General features: G+C 44.6%; 1 protein-coding gene across 1 annotated transcript; it reads right to left on the bottom strand.

Annotated features, from left to right (window-relative positions):
• Nucleotides 1-278: 278 nt before the first annotated feature.
• LOC127346135 (ABC transporter B family member 20) lies at nucleotides 279-9,331 on the bottom strand. Its single transcript, XM_051372675.2, has 11 exons — nucleotides 8,878-9,331; nucleotides 7,757-7,811; nucleotides 7,497-7,672; nucleotides 7,003-7,203; nucleotides 6,581-6,840; nucleotides 6,184-6,494; nucleotides 5,879-6,099; nucleotides 5,436-5,776; nucleotides 3,710-4,485; nucleotides 3,023-3,264; nucleotides 279-2,095 (listed from the first exon to the last, which is right to left on the bottom strand). The coding sequence occupies exons 1-11, from the start codon at nucleotides 9,262-9,264 to the stop codon at nucleotides 866-868; spliced, it is 4,200 nt and encodes a 1,399-aa protein (XP_051228635.1). The 5' UTR covers nucleotides 9,265-9,331; the 3' UTR covers nucleotides 279-865.
• Nucleotides 9,332-16,903: the final 7,572 nt, after the last annotated feature.

Here is a 16,903-nt window from a genome sequence, read left to right as displayed (position 1 = left end):
CCCTGCCTGCCGCTAGCTCCAGGGTCGGGCCGAAATCCAACACAGGCCGAGTCACCTCTGCCTGTTCGAGCCCACTACTTGCCCCTCCTTCCCAGTTCAGACTTCAGATACATACAATGATGACAGTAAATTGGATCAGTCTGCAGACATGCTTGGTTCAGACAAATAAATTGGACAATATTTGGAGCCCATAGCAAATTCATAACGAACAAAAACAAAAAAAGTCCTCTGAATGTTACATCTAATATTCCAGCAATCTAGAAGAAACCTCGGTAAAATGGTGCAAAACACAATGTAACAAATTAAGAGTCTGAGTGTATATGAACGTGGTGAACAAAATAGTCCTAGGCTAGGCTAGAACAACATTAATTAAGCAATGCCTTACAAAAAAAATAGTCCCCAACTATTTCTATAGTTACACCTCAGGTTACCGAACTACGCTTCACACCCATCCTCCTAAACAGCCAAAAAAAATTAACTCCAGCTCCAAGCTACACCAAAGTAAGTAGAACAGCCAATCTAATAATCAGCTATTGCAAAAAAAGGAATGAATAGGCAGCCACGTATCTTGAAATTGAAAAGAGACTACAAGCTCAATTCATCTGAATGAAAAAATCACAAAGTAACTCGAGTTCGCGCCATGGTGTTCCAGCTCCATCAAAGCCCCAGAGCAATTTAGATCAATCAATGCCATGCATCCAGTCAATAGCCTGCTACAATCCTACTCCTATTATGTTTCCCAAATCGATCTGTCATCTCTTGCTGTAACAGTCAGCTGCCTTCCGTGTCGCCCGCGACCAGTTAGTGAAGTAGAACTCGATTAGCTTAAATTCCATGGAACAATGTACAGAATCTACCGCTGCATCTATATCAGTCTACGTTGGCGGAATCCTTTGGTGAAGTGAGGCTGCATCAGCTTGATATACAGACCATTCATCTGCACCAGCGAGTCGTGCGTCCCTTGCTCGACGATCTTGCCGCCGTTCAACACCACGATGTTGTCCACGTGCTTCATCATGGCTGCCCTGTGCGCGATGAGGATCGTCGTCTTGTTCCCCATGATCAGCGTGTCGAGGGCCTCCTGCACCACCCTGCTCGACTCGGACTCGATGGCGGAGCTGGCCTCGTCGAGCAGCACGATGGGCGCGTTCTTCAGCACCACACGGGCGATGGCGATCCGCTGCTTCTGCCCAGGGGTGAGGTCCACGCCACGCATCCCCACATGCGTGTCGTAGCCATGAGGCAGGCTGCTGATGAAATGGTGAGCGTTTGCGATCCTGGCAGCTTCTTTCATCTCCGACTCTGTTGCATTGTGCCGTGCATATATTATGTTCTCTCTTATGGTTGTGGAGAATATAACAGGATCCTGAGGAACCAGCCCCATGTGGCTCCGCAGCCATCTCACATTGAACAACTTCAGATCACGCCCATCCAGCAGAACTTGGCCAGCAGTGGGATCGTAGAATCTCTCGATCAGAGAAATTATCGTGCTCTTTCCTGACCCAGATACACCTACCACAGCAATAGTTTGTCCTCCGTTGACTTTAAGGCTGAAATTACTCAAAACCATCATCTCAGGGCGAGTAGGGTAGCAGAAATCAACACTCCTGAACTCAATGCTACCGTACACATTGGGGGGTTTGAGGCCACTGGCATCATCTGGATCAATCTTGGGGAAACGGTCAATGATTTCAAACACTGAAGTCAGGGATTTCCGACGCTTGAGAATATACGGCGCAAGGCCGAATGGCTCCACCAGTGCAAACGTCGCGAAAGAGAAGACTATGTACTCTTTGAGTGCTGTTACCAGGGTAAGATGTCCGTCCTGAACAGCAACGGCTGTATACCACAACAGAAGCGCGTTGCAGGCGAAGAGAAGGAACTGAGAGAAGCCAAAGGCAAAACCAATGCCCATCCCATGAACGAAACTTTTTGTAAGGATACTTCCAAGTTGCAATCTGTAAAGTTCCATTATTTTGTTACCAGCGCAAAATGCCACCACGGTATAGATATTCCTGACTGCATCTTCAAGAACTAAAGAAGCTTTCCTGTGCATCTCCTGAATCCCTCTAGAAAAACCAGAAAGCCACATTTTCTGAAAAAAAATATGAAGAATCGAAGCATCAGCTCGGCAGCTGCATTGTACAGTTCAATAAGAGCACAGTGAAAACTTTCTCAAGGCCCGATCTCAAACGACAGCTAAATGAAGTAACACACTGTGGATTAAACCCTTGATGGCATACTGATGGGAAGTAACTTTAGTAAATGGTTATATGGATGGAAACATAGGAGTATAGGTGGACTAGTATAGCACCTTCAGGTTCACCTATGTGAAAGATTTTACATTGTTCCAGAAAATAAAATGTGGTTCATAGAATACCAAACTCCATAATGTCATATTGTGCAAATCGGAGTCTGATTTTGATTATATCGTGTAAAAAACTATTTGCATTCCATCAAAACAAAGTTTTGATACTATAGCAGTTGCCAAATGAAAGATGAGGGGGACATCTGCTAGTAAGTAGATGATTCGACAGAGCTGAAGTTGTACAGGTAGCACAAAAACATGAAGCCTATAACACCAACAAGTGCACTCACCATTCAACAGAGTTGCGTCTTCTTCAAAAAAATTACAGGTAGCAGAAAAACATGAAGCCTATAACACCAAGAAATGAACTCATGATTCACCAGAGTTGCGTCTTGTTCTAAAATTTTGGTTATGTTTTGCATGTTGTTGTTTTACCAAGCCAGGTATGATTCGAGATAATAGAAGGTTGTTTTACTCGGAACACTGCTAGAGACACAGAGAGACCATCATGCCACTATCACATATTGATAGGCGGACACTGTTTGAACCTTACCAAGAAATACCTAAGTGAATCATTGTTAACAATGTAACATAACAACATAGGCATTTAGTATAAAAGAGTATAAGTCATATCCATACATCCAGGATGGAGCTTCAAACAAATAATCTCACAATCTTCAGGAATCAGAATGATGAAATGTGGTGAGAGCTAACCTGTGCAACTGCAGAAATCACAAGAATAGGCAAAGTTGCCAGTGCAACTAGAGCAACACGCCATTCTAGCAGCATACCAAGAAGAAGTGCCACAAAAATAGCTGATGTATCTTGGATGAATATAGAAAGCCTGTTACTGAAAGCAGCACGGACAAATGTTGCATCATTTGCAAGTCGCATTGATAAAATGTCCGCACTATTTTCCTCATCATCAAACCATCCGACTTCATTGCGCAGAATTGCTGGAATGCAGTAAAGGGGTGGACACTAATCAATCGTTGGCAGTACAATGGCAGATTTTTATACTAACACTAAGCTATCATGTTAGAAAATTGTAGCATTATGTAATGCATTTGAGATGTGCTTCATGTAACTGTATGATCTTAGATCAAGAATATGCTATAAAAATGGAGGTTTTGCACACATGGACACCAAAACATCCGACTTCATTGCGCAGAATTGCTGGAATGCAGTAAAGGGGTGGACACTAATCAATCGTTGGCAGTACAATGGCAGATTTTTATAGTAACACTAAGCTACCATGTTAGAAAATTGTAGCATTATTTAATGAATTTGAGATGTGCTTCATGTAACTGTATGTTATTAGATCAAGAATATGCTACAAAAATGGAGATTTTGCACACATAATGGACACAAGAATGGAGCTCTCCATAGTATAGAACGTACCTGAGAACATCATCCTTCTTACACGCTCAGTCATTTTCTCTCCCATTATACCAAAGTAGAAGTGTTGCAAAAAGTTGGCCAGCACAGTAATTATACCCATGCCAACAATGAATAAGCAGTACTTGTTCACTTCATCATGCACATCGCGGACACCTATTCTGTAGTACGCCACCACTATTAAAGATATCGTATAAGCAAGAAGAGGATTAAACGAACCAAAGCAAGCAGCACCAGCACTCCCCAACAGAGCATAAAAATACTCTGTAAGGCTAAGCTCTGCAAGCTTCCAAAATGATGGAGTTTTTGTTTGATGCTTCTTTGATACATCAGCATGAAAATTATCGAACATATCAAGAGTTCGGCTAAATGTTTTCGAGTGGGAACGCTCATTTTTTGGATCAGAAATCAATAATGGTGATATTGGCGATTCTGGATCTGAAGTATTTGAAGACTGTCTGTGTAGGGGGACATCGATTTTGGGAAGGTCAGGTAATTTTAGTTCAAAACTATCCTGCCTTTTGATGGATGGAGCTCTCTCAGAAGCAACCATAGGTAGTCTGATTTCAGCCATTTGCTCTGAAGGTGGACTCTGAATGTTTGGCGACTCACGCGAACGGTTAGCATCAGAATTTCTGAATGCAAGAAAACCATGTGTTTTCTGCAGTGACGGTGATTTTGACATGATAGGAGAAGATGACTCCTGGAAACTATGACTTGCTGATGAATCCCTTTCAATTTGGAAGGAGCTGGGCTCTTTGTAGTTTCTCATGGGTGTCCTGAAACAGTTTCGGAGAAAACAAGTGCTTTAGTACAAGTGCTTTAGTCAACCGACAAAACAATTAAACACATCGAACAACCAAACAAAATTCGTGGATCTACAAATAAATCTATAAAACTGATATTATGCCAGTTGCTGCAGACATGAAGAACAAACATAGCTTAGAGTAGATATATATAAGAAACAGAATTACATCTTTTCAGCTAAACAGTAAATAAATAATTCAGAACTTGGTAAGGTATATACAAGAACTGTAATTACGTCACAACAATAACTTAAGAAGCCCAAACATCTGTGATTTATGAAATAAGCATTCAAAACTAAGTAACTAACATTTCTTCCACAATCTAAGAGGCCAGTTGCACATAATGCTTGACACAAACAGCTTAATGAAAATATATATGTACATAACTAACAACTTAGATGTTTCACCATGCAGGTGTGCATGGAAAAAATATTTGTACAAAATCGTGTACAGATGAGTAAGACCAAGAATGAAAAAATTACACCTCAACGCCATCCATCCAGATTACCTTGTCATATGAAAACAAAATAGCACGTGTGGCAATGAATTACTATCTTTGTTCTTACTAGGAAAACAGGGACTTAAAGATAGATGTTACAAGGAAGTAAAGCGGCTCAAGTGATGAAACATCATTCTAGCATGATATGAAACACAATACTGACAAGTGACAAGAATAAAGCATGGATTCCACAATTAAAACAGTAAAGATATGCAAATCAGCCATGTTGAAATGTGATAGTGGCAGTCATGTACATAATCAGATTTATTTTCAAATATATTTCTGCACCATCATAGGAACTCTAATCAAAACAAAACAACAATTGTTCACCAAAAAAGAATCAGGAAAGTTCTGCAGCAACATACAAGTTCTATTTCCAGGGAACTAAGAGAATTGCTAGTTATGTAAAAGATGAAGCACTGACCTCTTCGGAAGTTTTGCTGCTTCTTCACACTTAAGAAGTTCAGCATAAAGACCATCAAGATTTAACAGTTCTTCATGTGTCCCCATCTCAACAAGTTGTCCTTCCTCCATCACTGCTATATAATCAGCATTCCTGATAAGGCTGAGACGTCTAGCTATGATGATAGTAGACCTCCCAAGCATCAAAACGTCAAGTGCTTCCTGAACAGCTTTCTCTGCCTCAAAATCAAGAGCACCAGTAACCTCATCCAGCAAAAGAATTGATGGATTTGAGAGCACAGCACGAGCAATGGAGAGCTTTATCTTCTGTTCCTCCGTCAGAGAAAGCCCAGCACGGCCAACCTATTATATATTTAATTTGAATTGAACAGGAATGACAGAAGTGTAAAAATATTAAACAAAATGCAGTTACAGTAACTTCTAAGATAAAGCATTGTATGCTACCTGTGTTTCATATCCTTTTTCTAGTGAACTGATGAAAGTATGTGCATGAGCTGTTTTGGCCGCCTCTTCAATCTGGTCGGTTGTAGCAGATCTTCCATATGCAATATTTTCCCGAATGCTCAAGCTCAACAGTGCTGGTTCCTGAGTCACAAGTCCTATTTGGCTTCTTAACCACTCTAGCTTCAAGTTCTTTATATTCTCCCCATCCAAAAGTACTTCACCTGCAACATATAACCGCGAATAAACCAAAAGTGTACTTGAGGTGACAAGATAATAGAAAAAAATATAGCTTGCAACTATAATACCTAAGGTTGGGTCATAGAATCGCTCCATGAGAGGTATTATGCTGCTTTTTCCTGAACCATTTCTACCAACAAGAGCAACAGTCTTTCTGGCAGGTACAGTAAGGTAGAACCCACTTAAGATGGGGATTTCTGGGCGGGAGAGATAACTGAAGTAGACATTACGGAACTCAATGTTGCCTTGTACTGAAGATAAGGTACGCCCATCCTGGTTTACAGTAGAAGTTGAACGACTTATCATTTCATAGAGTCGGTATGCAGCTATACGTCCTTGCTCAAAGGAATAGAAGTTTGTTGCAGCTTGATTAAGTCCACTGCAAATAATTAAGAGCATTGTGTAAGATGATTATCAATGTACAAGTAGAGATGTAAGGAAGTCTCCTAAAATTAGCATGCTTACAGTCCACTCAGAATAATAGCAAACAGGGCAACCACAATTTCACCACCATTGGCTCTTCCATGAGAGATAAGGAATCTCCCAACCCAAAGTTGCAAGGCACAAGAACAGATGGCAAGCCCATATGTAAATCCGAGACCAAGACCTTGCACCAGGCTTATCAGAATCCCATAGCGCAGAGTTGCTTGAAGCGAAGTAGCATAAGAATATTTTGCCAGTGTCTCATTTGTAAAGGAGTACAAAGTTCTGATGTATAATATTGCCTGCACAATAAGCACTGCTTAGGTGTATATACGACTTCATGTACATGTAGCTGATGGATGCAACTCTAACAACCAAGCATGCTTTATTTTGCAACTAAAGTGCCCCATGCCAACATGAGATGTTCTATTTTTCTTATTGGTTCACAAGCAAGTTCAATATACCTGTTCTGCAATGCTTGCTGCCTCACCATACGCATCCTGAATATTTTCTGCCAGCCTATGGAGAAATATATTTGATATTCCTCCTGCAGCAACAATGAAGGGTCCAGTAGCTAATGTCAAAAGAGCTATTTGCCAACAGTTCACCAAACCAATAACAAGACCACCCAAAAAGGTAGCCATGTTGTGGATGTAGTTTCCAACCTAAAAACAACACAATACAAAACAATTCAATGGACCACACAACAGCAAGATAAAATACAAAATGATCCATAGACCAAATAACATAATACATAATGATTCAGTGGATCATATGGCCGAAAGATATTAAGCATGTGATTCATTATCCACAGTTAAAAAAGGTTCATCACAACATTCAAGAGACCATATAACAGCAAGATAAACGATAGGATGGTTCAATAGACTACATAGCAGATATATAATTAAGCACGCAATTCATTATCAATAATTAAGAAGGTTGAGCAATAAAAACTCACCTTCTCACTTAGAGCAGACTGAATGAGTAAGACATCACTCAGCACTTGACTGACAATATCACCATTGTTTCCATAGGTATCAAAGAAACTCATGTCTTGGTTTAGCAAGACTTGGACATACTTTGATCTTATCACTGCTGTCTGCCTTTCCCCAGTCAAAATCCAGCATGAAACCTCTGTAATTATAGCAGAGTTGGTCAAATATGTAACACAAGGGTACTGTTTAGTGATTTCTATAAGTTGCTAAAGCCTCATCTTACCTATCCATCCAGCAAAGAAAACACCAATGGCTATATAGAGGAAGTATAAAGCATGCTGCAGAGCCAACAAAAAAAAAGGGAATTTGTCAAACACAGACAAATAATCCGGTAGAGATAAAAGCTAGTATATGTAAACAGCAAGACAAGTGAATGCTATGCAGACATCCTTCAGGAAAAATAACACCTAATAATATGTAATAGTATTTCCTTCAGCGTGATAAATTACAAAATCGATATCTGAGCGCTAACATCTGCAGAAAAGCGCGAGAAAGTTATATAGTGTGATGTTTCAGTAGGCCAATATCCGAAGGTTCGTGCAAATGACTTTCATGGATGAACTTGTGAAGACTCGCCATGTGCAAGCGGTTTTCTTCACCCATGTGGATGAGTGAAAGAACAGTTCGCATTCAACTTCGCATAGAAACGGAAGTGAAAAACAAAATTTTACCCAGTAAATGTAAGTACACAGTTGTGACAGCAAGTTGGGATTCCAGATGTGAGATGGCATGAGCTCAGCATGATAATGCAATAAGATCGATTACACTGCATAGTCAGATTGCATCGAGTGAAATAAATAGTGTTACTTAAGCTGAAGCGTCAATCATCTTTTGACAATCATAAAAATGTATTACCAGAAAAAGTAAGGGTATGCGGGAAGCCCGACACGACTATCACGTTGAACTTGGGGTGCCAACCATGGAATTGTAAGCGAAAGCAACAAGTATCTAATTTTGGGTGCCCCACCGATCCACTTGGCCGCTACTGAGCAGCGAGCACCGAGGCTTCAAATAGTAAACCCTACTTAAACTGTCGTCCTAAACTAAATTCTGTTGTCGGTATCCCAACTGCACAAAATGCTATTATTCCCTTCCTAAAGTCTAAAGAGCAACCCACCCAACGGAATAACCGAATAAGCATGATGGCCATAAACTCATAAAGCTAAGTAGCATGCAGGAGTACAAAACTAAGACTTGCCTAAAATACCATGACAGCTATTATTACATTCAGTGCTAGGCACTTGATCTAAGCAGAATTCCGTGTAGGATAGGATGATGGCCTCTGTGAGGAAATCGGACTGAAACGAGATCTGCTGCGTGAGAAACGACGGAGGAGGGCCTTACCTGCTTGATGCTGTGGAAGAGCTCGTGGCTGTGGCGCCCGTGGAGCGTGTTGATGGCCTTGCCGAAGAGGTGGAGGTAGACGACGAGCGCGACCCCGTGCGCGGCGGCCGCGGCGGCGCCCGCGGCCATGAGCGCCCAGTCGAGGCGGTCGGCGCAGGCGAAGAGGCGCTTGAAGGGCACGGCGGCGGGCGGCGGCTCGGGGCCGTCGTCATCGTCGCCGTCGTCGAGGCCGGGGCCGTCGTCGGGGCCCGGCGGCGCGGCGCCGTCCCCGGAGCCGAAGTCGGCGGCGTAGGGGGAGGGCGACTCGGGCGGCTCGGAGGTCTCGGAGACGGGCGTGAGCGGCTGCACGTGCGGCGGCGACCAGCCGAAGAGCCCCCGCGACACCATGGCGGCGGCGGGCGGGGGTGGCTAGGGTTAGGGTGCCTGCTCCGTGACGCTGCTGCTTTTGTGCGTGGCTGCCGACGGACCGAGCAGGCTGCTACTGGTCGGCTGCGGCGGTGGCCGCGGCGGCGGCTGGAGATTTGAATGGCATGGGGGGTGGTTGGTCGGCCGTGGTCAAACAAGGCGCGCGAGAGGAAGGAAGGAGCTGCGAGCGGAATGAATGGCTGAAAACGACTGGCCTGGCCAAGCTTTTTGGTCCCGCCGGAGGAATGCGGCGGCGGCGGGGCCTGATTTGCGGCGGCGAGGTGGCCGGATCGGGGGTGAACAGTACCAGCCGCAGCCGAGGTGGAGGAGACGGACTAGTGTGAATACTCTACTACACTACAGTGGTGAACTGAACTAGCTTGCAGTCCAGTCCAGTCGAGTCCAGGTTGGATCTAGTTTTCACAACGATACCCCCTAGCTTTTGAGTTTTTGTTTGATGGCCACCGTCTTAGAGCATCTCTAGCAGATCCCGTAAACTATACCGAAATCGTGAAAGTCCGGTGGGTTTATCTTTTCAGCTCGGTTCCGGCCGCCGACCAGGTCCCGCAAGTTGAACCTTGTAATCGGGCCAGGACGATAAGTTCGAGCTGGAGATTAAATCACGCATAAGCTCCCTTTTTATGCTCTCTCCATTCTTTCATTTTTTTTTCCTTTGTAAACTCGAGCTAAATCATTCCTAGTGTGATTTTACGCTGGTTTGTGCCATTTCTCCATCAAATTAACCTGCTAGACCAAGTGCATGCATTTTTGTGGTGCCCTTTTGGGGAAATGGTGGTGTTGCGGTGGTACTTAGTTGTATGCGGGCTTACACAACTGAAAATAAGTGCATCTTTACACTACAAATGAAATTAAGATACATTGATATACAACAACTGCAATTAAGATACATTGCTACTAGAACAAAAATCTAGTGGTCATGCCTCCAGCATGGTGGCCATTTTCAAATCGTGTCATCATGTTCTTCAGCTACCTCCGCCTCATCAACCCTTTCTCTCTTTTTCCGCCTTATCGCCTCACGGAGCTCCTTGCACACATGTTCCTCCTCATACAGGCGGAGCCTGTCTTTCTCGATTTGCTTCCCCCACTCATCAAGCGAGCGTAGTTGCTCCTCTAGCGTTTTTAAGCTCTCTCTCTCTCTCTCTCTCTCGTGTAGCACAACAAAATGGTGGCGGGAAAGAGTTGGCGCGAGAAATGTGCGGGAAGAAACAGCATGACTAAATTTTAAGGGGAAAACGGCAAACCCTCCTAGCCTAGGACGATGAGCCTAATCGTCCTCCTGATATAGTAAGTAGAGTTGTGATCATGCAATCTTTGTTTTGTTCACGATGACCAGACTTGTCGGCTAGCCCATGGCGACCATATGTTGTCGGCTTCGCCAAAGCCAACGAGTCCGTTGACAGGAGGATGTCTGCTTGCGACGCTCTTGTCGGCTTCGGCCAAGACGAGGCCGTATTGTTTCTGAAAAATTTCAAAATTGCACATTATATATGGAATTATAGAAAAAATGTTTAAAAAATCAGCAAATAATTTGCTAAAGCTGATGGGAAGAGCGGACTTCCATTAAGTATAGGAACTTATGGATCGACATGACGCTACTTAGTAGTTTGATTCATGCATTTTTTTTCTCTTCCCTAAACGTACCTAAGGTTGAAGAGGTAGATTTGTGCCATTGATGGCATGTTTTCGGGCTGCATATACCTCGGCATGACAATCAAGTACCCATTCCCGTGTTTTCGTGGAGGTTGAGGAAAAGGATAGCGGCTCAAGTTTATGAATGTATCTATAATTAAAATAGTAGTATATTTGTACACCTTCGTATTTAAATAAAGTTGACCAGCTTTTTTTTAGCACGGAGCACTAGTAGAAAAACGTCCATGCGTACCGGTTCCAGAGGGGCATTCGTACCGGTTTTGCAACCGGTATAAAACTTCCGGCACTAAAGCCCCCCCCCCCCCTTTCGTACCGGTTGCTTACGAACCGGTATAAAAGGGGCCTCCACGTGGGCCACCAGGAGAGCTCAGGGCCAAGGAGCTTTGGTACCGGTTGGTAATACGAACCGGTACCAAAGGTTCCCACCCGCGGCAGGGAAATTTTCCAAATCTCTGCCGCGGCAGAGAATTGGATTTTTAGGGTTTTTGGAGGGGTTTAGGGATATCGGTTTGTTTCATATCGCGTCGATGCACCAGAAACGCGTTTGGGTTTAGGTAGTAAATGAAGATCAAGATGATGCATAGCAAGTTGGTGCATATAATATAACACACATGTAATTGCATAAGATCGCAAATTAAGTAGCACTATGCATGAAGATCGATCTTCATGCATAGTGGTACTCTCCGAGGCGTACTCTATATATGTCTATTACATGTAGCATAGTGGTACTCTTCGAGTCAACTATATATGTAACATGTACATCTTCATTCATAGTGGTACTCTGCGAATGGTGGTATGACGTCTCGAAGGAAAAATCCCGCCAATTCCTCGCCTATTGCTATGAAGCGGTCATCGATTGAGAGCTTGTTCCGCTTTCTTGCCAACTATAAAAGAATAAGATACAAATGAATACATGAAACAACTATTACCGAAACTCAGCACAACTTATGATAAGAAAACAAATTTGTGAAGATTGTTTTTGTACCTCTTTATTTCTTTCATTATTCGTTTTCTCGCTGACAATTCTGCGGATGTACTCGCAAACGAAGAATCCACAGAGATCGGTCCCTTGTGGTTGTTGCGGGCATTTCTTTACAAGAATATAATTCAATCAAACAATAGTCAAATATGATAATTAAAGGTGTGTGGACCTAGGTAGTACTACTTACTTTCGCCTTCCATCGCAGCATCGGTGTCCATTCACGGGACGTATCTTCCTTGATGAAAATTTCCCATACGCTGCTCGACAAAAGAAAATGCATAAAAGAGTCATCAATTAGTTCATAGCAGGAAATTAACGAAACAAACCGATAAGAATTAAAATTACCTTCTGAGCATTAAATAACAAGACAAGTATAGTTCCGATTTTTTGCTTAGTGAGTCATAGACTTCAACTTCTCCAATTTCCAAATTGATGACGAGAAGAATAAAGTGAAACCTACGCACGTTTCAATATGTAGTGTCATATATATAAGTCATTGGTTAAAATTTTGACATACGGTGAGCAAAATATAATGTGTTATAAGACAGTAAGACTCACTCGAAGTTGTAAGGCCAAATTATTAGCTTTTTGTCACGTTGTCGCTTCAAAAACCTTAGCAAAGTCTCCGGTGTATCCTTGTTATAGAGAGGATCTTCTATGGTTTTAACATGCATTGTGTGCGGGTCAATGAACCCAATGTCTGTGATATCGTCCCTTTTGCATTCGAGCATCTTCGATCTGCATAATATAGCGCAGAAAAGATTATAATCTGCAGACAATGAACTAGCTGAGCTAAAGACTTCTCAAATTAAATAAATAAATCACTTACGAGACAATAGCAATCGATGATTGATTTGTCGAGGGCCGGAGATTGTATAACCGAAAGAGTTCGGCGAAGTCAACGTTCACACAAGTACTCGGAAGTAGTGCTCTTCCCTAACTCGCACCATGATAGTCCGGATCCCTTCCTTTGAGGCCTTAAGGTACCACGAATGCAAGTTACGCATACATGTTGGTACCTTCCGAGATTCTCGACCAAATCTTTCCCTTGAACAAACCGATATGCTCTCGTTCAGCTAAGGCGTAATCAGTTGCGTCTTGTCGAGAACTTTGAACGGTCTTCCCGTCAAACACCTTGAGAGGGGCGACCGATTGAACGGGTTGTTGTCCGAGCTGGTAGACACTGTGTATCCCTTTTATCTCCCTGATACCCGATTGAACGGGTTTTGTCGCCTCGATCATCTTGTCATACGACCTTTCAATAGAACGCGCATAGTCGATGGCGGCGATGGTACGGTGGTCATATAGATTGTCAACGGTACGCACAACTTTCTCCCGATCTAGTGTCTTCTCGAAAGGTATCTCTCGGCACTTTCGGTGCAAAAATTTCTTCACCTCGGCCCGAACGGCCTCCGCGTTTTCCTCTGGAGTTTTTTCCCAAGGTAACTTCTCGGGAAGCGGCAGTTGTTTCTCCTTTCTAGCTTTCTTCCTAGGCGGCGCATCGTTCCGCTTAACGGACGCTGTCTTACGCGGAGGATCTCGAGATGGTGGACTCACGCCGGGGTCCCTCTCGGGTAGGTGTGGACTTGGCTGCTCACCAGGACTGCCACCGGGAGGAGTCGATGGCATTTGCTGCTCATGTGTAGGAGTCGGTGGCCTTTGCAAAAGGACGACGTACTTCTTCGGCCATAGGGCGAAACCGTGCTTGACATCGGCCGGTGTCCTCTCATCTTCACCTCTAGGAATATCAAGCTCCACTTTTTCAAAACCCGAAACAACTTCATCCACCCCGACACGAACACAACCAGGTGGAATGGGCATATGATGGTGCATTGCTCCATCTTCACTTGGGTACACATAGCCGACCGCCACCTTAACGTACGCGGTCCCGATTAACATATGTAGCTCGCAATCTGTCTTCTCCGTGACATAATCCACGGGTAGCTTCCTCCACATCCGTCAAGATGCGAGGAACCGACCCCGCTACGTCGCGGAGATGGGGCAGCATCGGCTTGTGGATCCCGTACAAACAGCGGCTGATCGGTGCCCTCGATTTCTCTCAAGAGCCTCCACCCTAGATAACAACTCCGTTACAATGTCGGCGTCCTTCTTCTTCTTTCGCGAACGGCTTCTATAAGTGTCGTCACTGTCCGCCACGCTTCCTTCATGGTGAGACTCGGGCGAGCTCGTACCCATCCAACATGTTCGGTGGTTCCCCGTAGCGAGTGTCGGCTCGTCATTCTCTCGATCGGGAATGTACTCTCCCTTTCTCGACCTTTTCAATTGCATCTACAAGCTTCGGTACAATTGCCTCAATTTTTTCCTTCCATTTTTCCTTCGCAACGATCAACCCCTGTCTTTGGGTCCAACCCCGCCCCATGAGCGAACAACCAGAACTTGGACCGTTCGGGCCAGTCCCATGTGTGTGGAGTGATTCCCTGAGCCGGCGGTTTAGTCGCAAACGCTGTCCACTTCGGAATGGCACTCTTGTAGCCACCTGACCCCAAATGATGCGGAAGTTTCTTCTTTGCAGCATTTTCGGTATTTTTCTTCGATCGGGACACAAAAGTAGACGATTTCTTATACTCCTTAAATGCGGCCCAGTGATCTTTTATCTTCACTAGATTATCATCGAATACTGGATCTTCATTCTTATATTTGTCCCATAAATTTTTCTTGAAGCTCTGGAATTGTATGGCCATCTTCTTCCATGTCCATTCCTTGACTTTATTCTTCTGGCCTTCCGTCATGTCTTCCGGTAGGCTGAACTTTGTCATGAGCGTGTCCCAAAGAAATTTTTTCATCGCGTCGTTGACATAACTAGCACCACTCTCCGGGTTCTTCGGCTTATGCCACTCTTGAATGCTGATCGGTACATGGTCCCTAACAATAACTCCGGATTGACTTGTAAATTTGCGGCAAAACTCCTTGGGCTCCACTGGTTCACCATTATCCTTGAATGCCGTGAGGGCTAACCTGCCCTCGCACTTTAGCACCCGCGTCGGGCCTCGTTTTGATCTAACAGACTTGCTCGATGATCCAGAAGGCTAAAAGAAAAAATTATTCGTTAATAAGTGCAATACAAATAAATGAATGCATCTAGGGATGAACATATAGACTAATTGATACATAGATATACACCTCGCCGGAGTTTGTGATGGACACTTCGTTGTCTCTTCTAATTTGTTCAGACTCAAGTCCCTCGCCGAAATCATTCAGAAAGTCTTGGAAATCGTTGTCATCTCCATCGTCGGGTTCCGGACCACGGGCACTCTCATAGATCAATTGCTGCACCGCTTCTTCCCCCTCCTCATCTCGGACGAAGGTGCCGTCCTCCATACCTCAATGTCACTGCAAAATTAAGAAAGCAATTGTATTTCATTCATCATGGATAACAATTGAAATGAAGAAAGCAAAAAACCCTAACCCTAACCCTATCCCCCTCCTCCTCCGCCACCGCCACCGCCACCGCCACACACTCGGCGTTCCCCCTCCTCCTCCGCCACCGCCACTCCTACTCGGAGTATGGAACTACGTACATGGCGAGTTTATGAACAATGGGATGGGCAGGAGCACCACACACTCACACACCACTTGAGGGAGCGCCAGAGCCAGATGGAGTAAAAAAAACCACCCTGTTTCTGTTAGCTGAGCTGACAGAGTGCAAGCCAAATTATAAATATGTTCCCGAAAGTAAACTAAAAAATCAATCTATGCAAAAGTAGCAGAATGCCTAGATAGAAACGAAATGTAACTAGTGGAAATCATATTGAAGAATCAAATCAGGTTGACTAAAATCTATTATTTCTTCCAAAAAACACGAGTGTTATAAATCAATATTGTTGATCCCAGTTCAGGTGTTATTGTTTTTGAAGCTATTTCCTTAAGAGATACAAAGAAACTGTCGTTGCCTAATCGACGGTACCCCGGAGGAGGGATCCTCACGAGGGGGAGAAGAAGTAGGGGCCATAGGGCGGAGTGCTCTCGGGACGGTGGTACGCGAGTTACCCAGCTTCGGAACACCTGCACGATGACAGGGCCTACTGCTGCTTGTCTGGAATTATCTGGGCGCTTTCGCGTTGTTACAATGAGTTGTGGTTGTGCCTCTAGGGCTCCCGGGATCCGGCTTATAAAGGCGCACGGATCTAGGGTTTACATGGAGAGTCCTAGCCGGATTACAGATAGCCTAACTACGGTACAATATCTTGCCGTGCACGTCACGGATCCGCCTTCCATACATGTCGTACTGGATCCGGGTTCCTCATGGGCCTCCCTGGATCCGGGTCACTCCTAGGTCGGTGCGGATCCGGCCTGCTGATCCTGGGCTGGACTTCTTCCTTCACGATCAACAAGAATCGGGCCGCCCGATGGGCCACATGCCTCATCACCGTCTCAGGCCACCCGGGCTTGCCGGATCTAGGCACCGTCGATGGTACACCCATGAAGTATACCCACAACAAGAGCCCCCGAGTTCTCCGAGTTTCGCCAGCAGTTTCCGCCATGCTTGTTTCTTAGGTTTCCGGCATCGTCGGCAACGCGGAGAAACTTGAAGAGCTCAAACTTTGCATTTTCTTCTTTTTCCAACTTATAGCCGGAAAATGCTCTCATCCTGCGGGACTTCATCCATCGACGTTCCAAAGAACATTTCCGGGTTACTCCCTGCTTGCGAACAAGAGCCAACTTATCTTCACGCAATCACCCGGAATCTTAAAAGACTCAAACGGTTCCGCCAATTCTGGCGCTATTTTCGCGCGATTTGCGCGGTAACTTATCTCTAGCCATTTTTACCGCTAGGGTTTGGGACACGTGTCACGCATCCAACGGCGCGACGCTTGCGTTCCGACCACAGGATGCGGAACACGAATCTTATCCCCTCAGCCTATAAATATCAGCCGTCGACCCCTTCTCACCCCATTCACCCCCTTTTCACCTCTCCTCCGAGCGCCGCCCGCGAGCCTCTTCTCCGCC

This window comes from Lolium perenne, chromosome 3 (assembly GCF_019359855.2).
Source record: "Lolium perenne isolate Kyuss_39 chromosome 3, Kyuss_2.0, whole genome shotgun sequence".
In the NCBI taxonomy this organism is placed as follows: Eukaryota; Viridiplantae; Streptophyta; class Magnoliopsida; order Poales; family Poaceae; genus Lolium; species Lolium perenne.
The sequence above is the reverse complement of the archived record's forward strand: the minus strand, read 5'-3'. Positions and strand labels throughout refer to the sequence as shown.